Raw genomic sequence first — 14506 nt, forward strand, 5'->3', positions numbered from 1 at the left:
CTATGGCCTCGCACCAGCCTCCACTGGTACACTGGTGTGTCACTAAGGCTGTTTGGGTTACTGTATTCACAGGGCCGTATGCATAAATATTATTTTACATCTCGAGTCTGAGGCGGTTGTTGAAGTCTCTTTAAGTCTCTTAAGATTCAGTCCATCTGTGAGAGGATATGCTGCGAGCCTACAGTATAGGTACAATTAGATCTTATGTAAACAAAGTATATAGATATATATATAGATGAAGTATATAGATATAGATGGTTTGGGATGAGTAGGACCGCAAAGTGAAGTAGAAGCAGCCAACAAGTGCTCAGCATATGTGGGAACTCCTTCTAAACTGTTGGAAAAGCATTCCAGGTGAAGCTGGTTGAGAGAATGGCAGGAGTGTGCAAAGCTATCATCAAGGCAAAGGTGTGGCTAAAAAAATATATATATTTATATTTTACTGTATGTAATACACAGTACCAGTCAAAAGTTTGGACACACCATCTAATTTTTTCTTAATTTTTTAAACTCTTTTCTACATTGTAGAATAATAGTGAAGCCATCAAAACTATGAAATAACACATATGGAATCATGTAGTAACCAAAAAAGTAAATAGATATTAGATTATTATGTAACCAAAAAAGTGTAGCCACACCTTTGCCTTGACTTTGCGGTGCAACTCATCCCAAATCATCTCAACTGGGTTGAGTTCGGGTGATAGTGGAGGCCAGGTCGTCTGATGCAGCACTCCATCTCTCTCTTTCTTGGTCAAATAGCCCTTACACAGCCTGGAGGTGTGTTGGTTCATTGTCCTGTTGAAAAACAAATGATAGTCCCACTAAACGCAAACCAGATGGCGTATCGCTGCAGGATGCTGTTGTAGCCTTGCTGGTTAGATGGGCCTTGAATTCCAAATAAATCACTGAGTGTCACCATCAAAGCACCATCACACCTCCTCCTCCATGCTTCACGATGGGAACCACACATGCAGAGATTCATCCGTTCACTCTGCGTCTCACAATGACACGGTGGTTGGAACCCAAAATCGCAAATTTGGACTCATTATACCAAATGGCAGATTTCCACTGGTCTCATGTAAATTGCTCATGTTTCTTGGCCCAAGCAAATATCTTCTTATTGGTGTCCTTTAGTAGTGGTTTCTCTGCAACAATTCGACCATGAAGGCCTGATTCACGCAATCTCCTCTGGATAAGAGCGTCTGCTAAATGACTTAAATGTAATGTAAATGTAACAGTTGATGTTGAAATGTGTCTGTTACTTGAACTCTAAAGCATTTATTTGGACTGCTATCTGAGGCTGGTAACTCTAATGAACTTATCCTCTGCAGCAGAGGTAACTCTGGATCTTCCTTTCCTGTGGTGGTCCTCATGAGAGCCAGTTTCATCATAGTGCTTGATGGTTTTTGCGACTGCACTTGAAGAAATGTTCAAAGTTCTTGAAATGTTCCTGGTTGACTGACCTTCATGTCTTAAAGTAATGATGGACTGTTGTTTCTCTTTGCTTATTTGAGCTCTTCTTGCCATAATATGGACTTTTTACCAAATGGGGATATCTTCTGTATACCACCCCTACGTTGTCACAACATTTACATTTACATTTAAGTCATTTAGCAGACGCTCTTATCCAGAGCGACTTACAAATTGGTGAATTCACCTTCTGACATCAGTGGAACAGCCACTTTACAATAGTGCATCTAAATCATTTAAGGGGGGGTGAGAGGGATTGCTTTATCCTATCCTAGGTATTCCTTGAAGAGGTGGGGTTTCAGGTGTCTCCGGAAGGTGGTGATTGACTCCGCTGTCCTGGCGTCGTGAGGGTGTTTGTTCCACCATTGGGGGGCCAGAGCAGCGAACAGTTTTGACTGGGCTGAGCGGGAACTGTACTTCCTCAGTGGTAGGGAGGCGAGCAGGCCAGAGGTGGATGAACGCAGTGCCCTTGTTTGGGTGTAGGGCCTGATCAGAGCCTGGAGGTACTGCGGTGCCGTTCCCCTCACAGCTCCGTAGGCAAGCACCATGGTCTTGTAGCGGATGCGAGCTTCAACTGGAAGCCAGTGGAGAGAGCGGAGGAGCGGGGTGACGTGAGAGAACTTGGGAAGGTTGAACACCAGATGGGCTGCGGCGTTCTGGATGAGTTGTAGGGGTTTAATGGCACAGGCAGGGAGCCCAGCCAACAGCGAGTTGCAGTAATCCAGACGGGAGATGACAAGTGCCTGGATTAGGACCTGCGCCCCTTCCTGTGTGAGGCAGGGTCGTACTCTGCGGATGTTGTAGAGCATGAACCTACAGGAACGGGCCACCGCCTTGATGTTAGTTGAGAACGACAGGGTGTTGTCCAGGATCACGCCAAGGTTCTTAGCGCTCTGGGAGGAGGACACAATGGAGTTGTCAACCGTGATGGCGAGATCATGGAACGGGCAGTTCTTCCCCGGGAGGAAGAGCAGCTCCGTCTTGCCGAGGTTCAGCTTGAGGTGGTGATCCGTCATCCACACTGATATGTCTGCCAGACATGCAGAGATGCGATTCGCCACCTGGTCATCAGAAGGGGGAAAGGAGAAGATTAATTGTGTGTCGTCTGCATAGCAATGATAGGAGAGACCATGTGAGGTTATGACATATATGTATATTTACTGCACAGTAACATAATATACAGTTGTACCATAGTTCATACTGCAGGAATTGTTATTTTCTTGCCTCGTTAGCTTTAAAGATTTACAATTGACTTCAGACCCTAACCACAGTCTCTCTCCCCCGTAAGTTAGCAACAGACACAAACATTAACCCTCCTTTCCTCTCCTCTGTAAGTTAGCAACAGACAAAAACATTAACCCTCCTTTCCTCTCCTCTGTAAGTTAGCTACAGACACAGGCATTAACCCTCCTTTCCTCTCCTCTGTAAGTTAGCTACAGACACAAACATTAACCCTCCTTTCCTCTCCTCTGTAAGTTAGCAACAGACACAAACATTAACCCTCCTTTCCTCTCCTCTGTAAGTTAGCAACAGACACAAACATTAACCCTCCTTTCCTCTCCTCTGTAAGTTAGCTACAGACACAGGCATTAACCCTCCTTTCCTCTCCTCTGTAAGTTAGCTACAGACACAGGCATTAACCCTCCTTTCCTCTCCTCTGTAAGTTAGCAACAGACACAAACATTAACCCTCCTTTCCTCTCCTCTGTAAGTTAGCTACAGACACAGGCATTAACCCTCCTTTCCTCTCCTCTGTAAGTTAGCTACAGACACAAACATTAACCCTCCTTTCCTCTCCTCTGTAAGTTAGCTACAGACACAAACATTAACCCTCCTTTCCTCTCCTCTGTAAGTTAGCTACAGACACAGGCATTAACCCCAGTCTCCTCCCTCCCTCTTTTCCCCTTTGTCTTGGTCTCTAGGACTTCTCCTATGATGATAATAAGGTGGAGTTCAACGTGGACGCTCCTAACGGAGTGGTGATGGAAGGTTACCTGTTCAAGAGGGCCTCCAATGCCTTCAAGACCTGGAACAGGTGAGATAGAACCACCTCAACTACAACACCTTTCCAGAAATAAGTCCCTCGCTGTTGCCGCTTGTTATAGACCCCCCTCTGCCCCCAGCTGTGCCCTGGACACCATATGTGAATTAATTGCCCCCCATTTATCTTCAGAGTTTGTACTGTTAGCTGACCTAAACTGGGATATGCTTAACACCCCGGCCGTCCTACAATCTAAGCTAGATGCCCTCAATCTCACACAAATGATCATGGAACCTACCAGGTACAACCCTAAATCCGTAAACACGGGCACCCTCATAGATATCATTCTGACCAACCTGCCCTCTAAATACACCACTGCTGTCTTCAACCAGGATCTCAGCGATCACTGCCCATAATGGGTCTTCGGTCAAAAAACCACCCCTCATCACTGTCAAACGCTCCCTAAAACACTTCAGCGAGCAGGCCTTTCTAATCGACCTGGCCCGGGTATCCTGGAAGGATATTGACCTCATCCCGTCAGTAGAGGATACCTGGTTATTCTTTAAAAGTGCTTTTCTCACCATCTCAAATAAGCATGCCCCTTTCAAAAAATGTAGAACTAAGAACACATATAGCGCTTGATTCACTCCAGACCTGACTGCCCTTGACCAGCACAAAAACATTCTGTGGCGTTCTGCATTAGCATCGAATAGCCCCTGCGATATGCAACTAAATCCACGAGAATCGAGAATTTTAATAGCATCTCCAATCCAAAATTAAATCTAGAATCGGCTTCCTTTTTCACAATAAAGCATCCTTCACTCATGCTGCCAAACATACCCTCGTAAAACTGACTATCCTACCGATCCTTGACTTCGGCGATTTCATTTACAAAATAGCCTCCAACACTCTACTCAACCAATTGGATTGTGTTATTGACTGTATGTTTATTCCATGTGTAACTCTGTGTTGTTGTTTGTGTCGCACTGCTTTGCTTTATCTTGGCCAGGCCGCAGTTGTAAATGAGAACTTGTTCTCAACTTGCCTACCTGGTTAAATAAAGGTGAAATAAAAAATGTAAAAACACAACAGTACTGTTTGATTCAGAGTGGTACTTCATCTAACTCGGTCTCCTCTTGTCTCCTCCCCTCCTCCTCTATAATCCTTTCCTCCCCTCCTCCTCTCTCCTTCCAGACGGTGGTTCTCCATACAGAACAGCCAGCTGGTCTACCAGAAGCGACTTAAGGTAAGAAAAGAACTGGGACTTTTGAAAGGATAGGATATGTAATCTGCCTAAATGCCGGTCTGTTTGTGACATCATTAGGCTGCTGGCCAATCATCAACAAAGGGCCTTTAGTTATTGAGATACCCCTACAAACGCATGTAACCCAATATTACAAGCTCTGATATTGCTAACATTTGGAAAACACGTAGTCAGTTGCCTTCCCAACATAAACGAACAGCAGTAGGATATCTTAACGCATCTAGGAAATATAGACCTGTGAAGAGAAAGATACAATAGGAGGAAATATCAACTATGAATATTTTTGATGAATTTAAACTTTCCAAGTCAAAATGTGGTCTCATTCAGTGATGTTGTATGGTCCTGCCTGACAACAATACAAAGTTACACATGTATTCCATTCCAGCCAATGAGCCCGTCTTCCTGTAGCTCCTCCCATCAGCCTTCTCTACTCCAAATCCGTTATTTCATCCAAAAATCCAATATGGCTGCCATTATACCATTAAATGGTGGTTTAATCACCTGTTGTCAGCGGTGTATAGGTGAGGACGGAGTCAAGCGCAGGAAACAGAACTGAGTACATACTTTACTCTGGAAAAATAACCAGTACAATAAATCCACGTAGGGATAACAAACCCAAACACACAAGACTAACACAAGACAGGAACAATCACGCACCAACACATAACAGCAACCAGAGGGTTCAATAGGGAAATAATAATAACTGAATGGGAACCAGGTGTGTACAATCAAGACATAACAAATGGAAAACAGATACATGGATCGGTGGCAGCCAGAAAGACAGTGACGACGAGCGCCGAACGCCTCCCGAACGAGGAGAGGGAACAAGCTTTGGCGGAAGTCTTTTTTGTGTACTGTACCTATGACCTGTACTCAATACCAATGTGTCATTAAACTAGATGTGTGTACTGTACCTATGACCTGTACTCAATACCAATGTTGTGTCATTAAGCTATGTCGGGCATCCAGTTGGCCTGCCATAAATAAACACCATTGTCTGGATATAGGAAAGACAGCAGACTGCTTGGCAACACCAAATATTCCAAGACATGAAGTCTCTTTGGGAATCAATGAGGCAACTGGAAGGCTCAATCAAAAGACAAAATTAACTCTGGACACCCTCTCCCTAGCTCTACAACTGTGGTATACCTGGAACCCTCTCCCTATAGCTCTACCTGGACACCCTCTCCCTAGCTCTACAACTGTGGTATACCTGGACACCCTCTCCCTAGCTCTACAACTGTGGTATACCTGGACACCCTCTCCCTATAGCTCTACAACTGTGGTATACCTGGACACCCTCTCCCTATAGCTCTACAACTGTGGTATACCTGGACACCCTCTCCCTAGCTCTACAACTGTGGTATAACTGGACACCCTCTCCCTATAGCTCTACAACTGTGGTATACCTGGACACCCTCTCCCTAGCTCTACAACTGTGGTATAACTGGACACCCTCTCCCTATAGCTCTACAACTGTGGTATAACTGGACACCCTCTCCCTATAGCTCTACAACTGTGGTATACCTGGACACCCTCTCCCTATAGCTCTACAACTGTGGTATACCTGGACACCCTCTCCCTAGCTCTACAACTGCGGTATAACTGGACACCCTCTCCCTATAGCTCTACAACTGTGGTATACCTGGACACCCTCTCCCTATAGCTCTACAACTGTGGTATACCTGGACACCCTCTCCCTATAGCTCTACAACTGTGGTATACCTGGACACCCTCTCCCTATAGCTCTACAACTGTGGTATACCTGGACACCCTCTCCCTATAGCTCTAACTGGACACCCTCTCCCTATAGCTCTACCTGGACACCCTCTCCCTATAGCTCTACCTGGACACCCTCTCCCTATAGCTCTACCTGGACACCCTCTCCCTATAGCTCTAACTGGACACCCTCTCCCTATAGCTCTACAACTGTGGTATACCTGGACACCCTCTCCCTATAGCTCTACCTGGACACCCTCTCCCTATAGCTCTAACTGGACACCCTCTCCCTATAGCTCTACCTGGACACCCTCTCCCTATAGCTCTACCTGGACACCCTCTCCCTATAGCTCTACAACTGTGGTATAACTGGACACCCTCTCCCTATAGCTCTACCTGGACACCCTCTCCCTATAGCTCTACCTGGACATCCTCTCCCTAGCTCTACAACTGTGGTATACCTGGACACCCTCTCCCTATAGCTCTACAACTGTGGTATACCTGGACACCCTCTCCCTATAGCTCTACAACTGTGGTATACCTGGACACCCTCTCCCTATAGCTCTAACTGGACACCCTCTCCCTAGCTCTACAACTGTGGTATACCTGGACACCCTCTCCTTAGCTCTACCTGGACACCCTCTCCCTAGCTCTACAACTGTGGTATACCTGGACACCCTCTCCCTATAGCTCTACCTGGACACCCTCTCCCTAGCTCTACAACTGTGGTATACCTGGACACCCTCTCCTTAGCTCTACAACTGTGGTATACCTGGACACCCTCTCCTTAGCTCTACCTGGACACCCTCTCCCTAGCTCTACAACTGTGGTATACCTGGACACCCTCTCCCTAGCTCTACAACTGTGGTATACCTGGACACCCTCTCCTTAGCTCTACAACTGTGGTATACCTGGACACCCTCTCCTTAGCTCTACCTGGACATCCTCTCCCTAGCTCTACAACTGTGGTATACCTGGACACCCTCTCCTTAGCTCTACCTGGACACCCTCTCCCTAGCTCTACAACTGTGGTATACCTGGACACCCTCTCCTTAGCTCTACCTGGACACCCTCTCCCTAGCTCTACAACTGTGGTATACCTGGACACCCTCTCCCTATAGCTCTACCTGGACACCCTCTCCCTAGCTCTACAACTGTGGTATACCTGGACACCCTCTCCTTAGCTCTACAACTGTGGTATACCTGGACACCCTCTCCTTAGCTCTACAACTGTGGTATACCTGGACACCCTCTCCCTATAGCTCTACAACTGTGGTATACCTGGACACCCTCTCCCTATAGCTCTACCTGGACACCCTCTCCCTATAGCTCTACAACTGTGGTATACCTGGACACCCTCTCCTTAGCTCTACAACTGTGGTATACCTGGACACCCTCTCCTTAGCTCTACAACTGTGGTATACCTGGACACCCTCTCCCTATAGCTCTACAACTGTGGTATACCTGGACACCCTCTCCCTATAGCTCTACAACTGTGGTATACCTGGACACCCTCTCCCTATAGCTCTACAACTGTGGTATACCTGGACACCCTCTCCTTAGCTCTACAACTGTGGTATACCTGGACACCCTCTCCCTATAGCTCTACAACTGTGGTATACCTGGACACCCTCTCCCTATAGCTCTACAACTGTGGTATACCTGGACACCCTCTCCTTAGCTCTACAACTGTGGTATACCTGGACACCCTCTCCCTATAGCTCTACAACTGTGGTATAACTTGTGCCTCCAGGATTGGGCTCTGAAATCACCTCGTTATGAAGAAGTAAGCTTTGATGAATTGCTAGTCCAATACGGCTGCCTGAATCCAACATGACCCTCCACTGACTCACTGGATTTGTGATGCTCATTGGGATGTTCCATCACACTCTTCTGCTGTTTGGGTTGAGCTGGTGACATTATAGTGGACTCTTCTGCTGTTTGGGTTGAGCTGGTGACGTTACAGTGGACTCTTCTGCTGTTTGGGTTGAGCTGGTGACGTTATAGTGGACTCTTCTACTGTTTGGGTTGAGCTGGTGACATTATAGTGGACTCTTCTACTGTTTGGGTTGAGCTGGTGACGTTATAGTGGACTCTTCTACTGTTTGGGTTGAGCTGGTGACATTATAGTGGACTCTTCTACTGTTTGGGTTGAGCTGGTGACGTTATAGTGGACTCTTCTACTGTTTGGGTTGAGCTGGTGACATTATAGTGGACTCTTCTGCTGTTTGGGTTGAGCTGCTGACATTATAGTGGACTCTTCTGCTGTTTGGGTTGAGCTGGTGACATTATAGTGGACTCTTCTACTGTTTGGGTTGAGCTGGTGACATTATAGTGGACTCTTCTACTGTTTGGGTTGAGCTGCTGACATTATAGTGGACTCTTCTGCTGTTTGGGTTGAGCTGGTGACGTTATAGTGGACTCTTCTACTGTTTGGGTTGAGCTGGTGACATTATAGTGGACTCTTCTACTGTTTGGGTTGAGCTGGTGACGTTATAGTGGACTCTTCTACTGTTTGGGTTGAGCTGGTGACATTATAGTGGACTCTTCTACTGTTTGGGTTGAGCTGGTGACGTTACAGTGGATGCAACCAAACATGATGCCAAGTGCATAAGACAGGTGTTCATCACTTCCTGGGTGGATCGGATCATTAGCCTGCTGACCTTACTGGGTGGATAGGAACATTAGCCTGCTGGCCTTACTGGGTGGATAGGAACATTAACCTGCTGGCCTTACTGAGTCTATAGGAACATTAGCCTGCTGGCCTTACTGGGTCTATAGGAACATTAGCCTGCTGGTCTTACTGAGTCTATAGGAACATTAGCCTGCTGGCCTTACTGAGTCTATAGGAACATTAGCCTGCTGGCCTTACTGAGTCTATATGAACATTAGCCTGCTGGTCTTACTGAGTCTATAGGAACATTAGCCTGCTGGTCTTACTGGGTCTATAGGAACATTAGCCTGCTGGTCTTACTGAGTCTATAGGAACATTAGCCTGCTGGCCTTACTGAGTCTATAGGAACATTAGCCTGCTGGTCTTACTGAGTCTATAGGAACATTAGCCTGCTGGTCTTACTGAGTCTATATGAACATTAGCCTGCTGGTCTTACTGGGTCTATAGGAACATTAGCCTGCTGGTCTTACTGAGTCTATAGGAACATTAGCCTGCTGGCCTTACTGAGTCTATAGGAACATTAGCCTGCTGGTCTTACTGGGTCTATAGGAACATTAGCCTGATGGTTTTACTGGGTCTATAGGAACATTAGCCTGCTGGTCTTACTGAGTCTATAGGAACATTAGCCTGCTGGTCTTACTGGGTCTATAGGAACATCAGCCTGCTGGTCTTACTGAGTCTATAGGAACATTAGCCTGCTGGCCTTACTGAGTCTATAGGAACATTAGCCTGCTGGCCTTACTGAGTCTATAGGAACATTAGCCTGCTGACCTTACTGGGTGGATAGGAACATTAGCCTGCTGGTCTTACTGGGTGGATAGGAACATTAGCCAGAGCTATTTAGGAGGGGTATCACACCTGGCACAAATGATTGTCTAGTTGTGTTTTTCCTGCTGAGGGTTGCCCTATACCTGCGCCCAGAGGGGAGTAGTTCACAGTCCGGGTACAGGGGTGGCTTGGGTCTAAAATTATTTTTTGAGCCTTGCGGAGGGCCCTGACCTTAAAGATGTCATCCAGGCCTGTCTGTTTGACTCCCAAGTATCTTGTGGAGGGCCCCGACCTTAAAGATCTCATCCAGGCTTGTCTGTTTGACTCCCAAGTATCTTGTGGAGGGCCCCGACCTTAAAGATCTCATCCAGGCCTGTCTGTTTGACTCCAAGTACCTTGTGGAGGGCCCCGACCTTAAAGATCTCCTCTAGGCCTGTCTGTTTGACTCCAAGTACCTTGTGGAGGGCCCCGACCTTAAAGATCTCCTCTAGGCCTGTCTGTTTGACTCCAGGTACCTTGTGGAGGGCCCCGATCTTAAAGATCTCCTCTAGGCCTGTCTGTTTGACTCCAAGTACCTTGTGGAGGGCCCCGATCTTAAAGATCTCCTCTAGGCCTGTCTGTTTGACTCCAAGTACCTTGTGGAGGGCCCCGACCTTAAAGATCTCCTCTAGGCCTGTCTGTTTGACTCCAAGTACCTTGTGGAGGGCCCCGACCTTAAAGATCTCCTCTAGGCCTGTCTGTTTGACTCCAAGTACCTTGTGGAGGGCCCCGACCTTAAAGATCTCTTCCAGGCCTGTCTGTTTGACTCCAAGTACCTTGCTGTGGTGATATTCCTTCTCAGCCCCAGAACTACAACCACTACTGTTATCTGTGTAACCTGGTCAGGCCCCAGAACTACAACCACTACTGTTAGCTGTGTAACCTGGTCAGGCCCCAGAACTACAACCACTACTGTTAGCTGTGTAACCTGGTCAGGCCCCAACCACTACTGTTAGCTGTGTAACCTGGTCAGGCCCCAGAACTACGACCACTACTGTTAGCTGTGTAACCTGGTCAGGCCCCAACCACTACTGTTAGCTGTGTAACCTGGTCAGGCCCCAGAACTACAACCACTACTGTTATCTGTGTAACCTGGTCAGGCCCCAGAACTACAACCACTACTGTTAGCTGTGTAACCTGGTCAGGCCCCAGAACTACAACCACTACTGTTAGCTGTGTAACCTGGTCAGGCCCCAACCACTACTGTTAGCTGTGTAACCTGGTCAGGCCCCAGAACTACAACCACTACTGTTAGCTGTGTAACCTGGTCAGGCCCCAACCACTACTGTTAGCTGTGTAACCTGGTCAGGCCCCAGAACTACAACCACTACTGTTATCTGTGTAACCTGGTCAGGCCCCAGAACTACAACCACTACTGTTAGCTGTGTAACCTGGTCAGGCCCCAGAACTACAACCACTACTGTTAGCTGTGTAACCTGGTCAGGCCCCAACCACTACTGTTAGCTGTGTAACCTGGTCAGGCCCCAGAACTACAACCACTACTGTTAGCTGTGTAACCTGGTCAGGCCCCAACCACTACTGTTAGCTGTGTAACCTGGTCAGGCCCCAACCACTACTGTTAGCTGTATAACCTGGTCAGGCCCCAGAACTACAACCACTACTGTTATCTGTGTAACCTGGTCAGGCCCCAACCACTACTGTTATCTGTGTAACCTGGTCAGGCCCCAACCACTACTGTTAGCTGTGTAACCTGGTCAGGCCCCAGAACTACAACCACTACTGTTATCTGTGTAACCTGGTCAGGCCCCAAACACTACTGTTATCTGTGTAACCTGGTCAGGCCCCAACCACTACTGTTATCTGTGTAACCTGGTCATGCCCCAGAACTACAACCACTACTGTTATCTGTTTAACCTGGTCAGGCCCCAGAACTACAACCACTACTGTTATCTGTTTAACCTGGTCAGGCCCCAGAACTACAACCACTACTGTTATCTGTGTAACCTGGTCATGCCCCAGAACTACAACCACTACTGTTATCTGTGTAACCTGGTCAGGCCCCAGAACTACAACCACTACTGTTAGCTGTGTAACCTGGTCATGTCCCAGAACTACAACCACTACTGTTATCTGTTTAACCTGGTCAGGCCCCAGAACTACAACCACTACTGTTATCTGTTTAACCTGGTCAGGCCCCAGAACTACAACCACTACTGTTAGCTGTGTAACCTGGTCAGGCCCCAGAACTACAACCACTACTGTTATCTGTGTAACCTGGTCAGGCCCCAGAACTACAACCACTACTGTTAGCTGTGTAACCTGGTCATGCCCCAGAACTACAACCACTACTGTTATCTGTTTAACCTGGTCATGCCCCAGAACTACAACCACTACTGTTATCTGTGTAACCTGGTCATGCCCCAGAACTACAACCACTACTGTTATCTGTTTAACCTGGTCATGCCCCAGAACTACAACCACTACTGTTATCTGTTTAACCTGGTCATGCCCCAGAACTACAACCACTACTGTTAGCTGTGTAACCTGGTCAGGCCTCAGAACTACAACCACTACTGTTAGCTGTGTAACCTGGTCATGCCCCAGAACTACAACCACTACTGTTATCTGTGTAACCTGGTCAGGTCCCAGAACTACAACCACTACTGTTAGCTGTGTAACCTGGTCAGGCCCCAGAACTACAACCACTACTGTTATCTGTGTAACCTGGTCAGGCCCCAACCACTACTGTTAGCTGATCAACCTGGTCAGGCCCCAGAACTACAAACACTACTGTTATAATGCCAACCATATTGGACTTTGGACAACATATTGGATTTGAGGCAAAATCCAGGGTGGCCCCAAAGACAATATGTTGTGGCCCCCTGACTAAATGACAAGAGAAGGGGCTGAAGATACCCAGCCAATGAAAGGATGTTGGGTTTTTATTGACACCGCTCACAGCCAATGAAAGAATGTTGTGTTTTGATTGACGCTGCTCTCTGCCAATAGGATGCCCTGACGGTGGTGGTGGAGGACCTGAGGCTGTGTTCAGTCAAACCTTGTGAGGACGGAGAGAGGAGGTTCTGCTTCGAGGTGGTGTCCCCCACTAAGTAAGTATGTGTGTGTGTATATGTGCAAATATAATCGTTGTGTGTGTGTGTGTGTGTGTGTGTGTGTGTGTATATGTGTGTGTGTATGTGTGTATATGATCGGTGTGTGTGTGTGGGTGAATATGATATATTGGTGTGTACAGTGCCTTGCGAAAGTATTTGCCCCCCTTGAACTTTGCGACCTTTTGCCACGTTTCAGGCTTCAAACATAAAGATATAAAACTGTATTTTTTGTGAAGAATCAACAACAAGTGGGACACAATCATGAAGTGGAACAACATTTATTGGATATTTCAAACTTTTTTAACAAATGAAAACTGAAAAATTGGGCGTGCAAAATTATTCAGCCCCCTTAAGTTACTACTTTGTAGCGCCACCTTTTGCTGCGATTACAGCTGTAAGTCGCTTGGGGTTTGTCTCTATCAGTTTTGCACATCGAGAGACTGACATTTTTTCCCATTCCTCCTTGCAAAACAGCTCGAGCTCAGTGAGGTTGGATGGAGAGCATTTGTGAACAGCAGTTTTCAGTTCTTTCCACAGATTCTCGATTGGATTCAGGTCTGGACTTTGATTTGGCCATTCTAACACCTGGATATGTTTATTTTTGAACCATTCCAATGTAGATTTAGCTTTATGTTTTGGATCATTGTCTTGTTGGAAGACAAATCTCCGTCCCAGTCTCAGGTCTTTTGCAGACTCCATCAGGTTTTCTTCCAGAATGGTCCTGTATTTGGCTCCATCCATCTCCCCATCAATTTTAACCATCTTCCCTGTCCCTGCTGAAGAAAAGCAGGCCCAAACCATGATGCTGCCACCACCATGTATGACAGTGGGGGATGGTGTGTTCAAGTTGATGAGCTGTGTTGCTTTTACGCCAAATATAACATTTTGCATTGTTGCCAAAAAGTTCAATTTTGGTTTCATCTGACCAGAGCACCTTCTTCCACATGTTTGGTGTGTCTCCCAGGTGGCTTGTGGCAAACTTTAAACAACACTTTTTATGGATATCTTTAAGAAATGGCTTTCTTCTTGCCACTCTTCCATAAAGGCCAGATTTGTGCAATATACGACTGATTGTTGTCCTAAGGACAGAGTCTCCCACCTCAGCTGTAGATCTCTGCAGTTCATCCAGAGTGATCATGGGTCTCTTGGCTGATGATGCTCTCTGCGCTTTTAACGGACCTCTGAGACTATCACAGTGCAGGTGCATTTATACGGAGACTTGATTACATGCAGGTGGATTGTATTTATCATCATTAGTCATTTAGGTCAACATTGGATCATTCAGAGATCCTCACTGAACTTCTGGAGAGAGTTTGCTGCACTGAAAGTAAAGGGGCTGAATAATTTTGCACGCCCCAATTTTTCAGTTTTTGATTTGTTAAAAAAGTTTGAAATATCCAACAAATGTCATTCCACTTCATGATTGTGTCCCACTTGTTGTTGATTCTTCACAAAAAAATACAGTTTTATATCTTTATGTTTGAAGCCTGAAATGTGGCAAAAGGTCACAAAGTTCAA

At 46.6% G+C, this 14506-nt stretch overlaps 1 protein-coding gene across 1 annotated transcript in view; it reads left to right on the plus strand.

Moving 5' to 3' along the window:
* Nucleotides 1–14506, plus strand: part of LOC135541314 (arf-GAP with coiled-coil, ANK repeat and PH domain-containing protein 3-like) — a 203998-nt gene that overhangs the window by 151309 nt on the left and 38183 nt on the right. Inside the window, exons 11-13 of the mRNA XM_064967473.1 lie at nt 3392–3504; nt 4645–4696; nt 12885–12985. Of these exons, the coding sequence (XP_064823545.1) occupies nt 3392–3504; nt 4645–4696; nt 12885–12985 (266 nt within the window). The remainder of the gene's footprint in view (nt 1–3391; nt 3505–4644; nt 4697–12884; nt 12986–14506) is intronic.

This window comes from Oncorhynchus masou, chromosome 6, assembly GCF_036934945.1.
Source record: "Oncorhynchus masou masou isolate Uvic2021 chromosome 6, UVic_Omas_1.1, whole genome shotgun sequence".
NCBI lineage: Eukaryota > Metazoa > Chordata > Actinopteri > Salmoniformes > Salmonidae > Oncorhynchus > Oncorhynchus masou.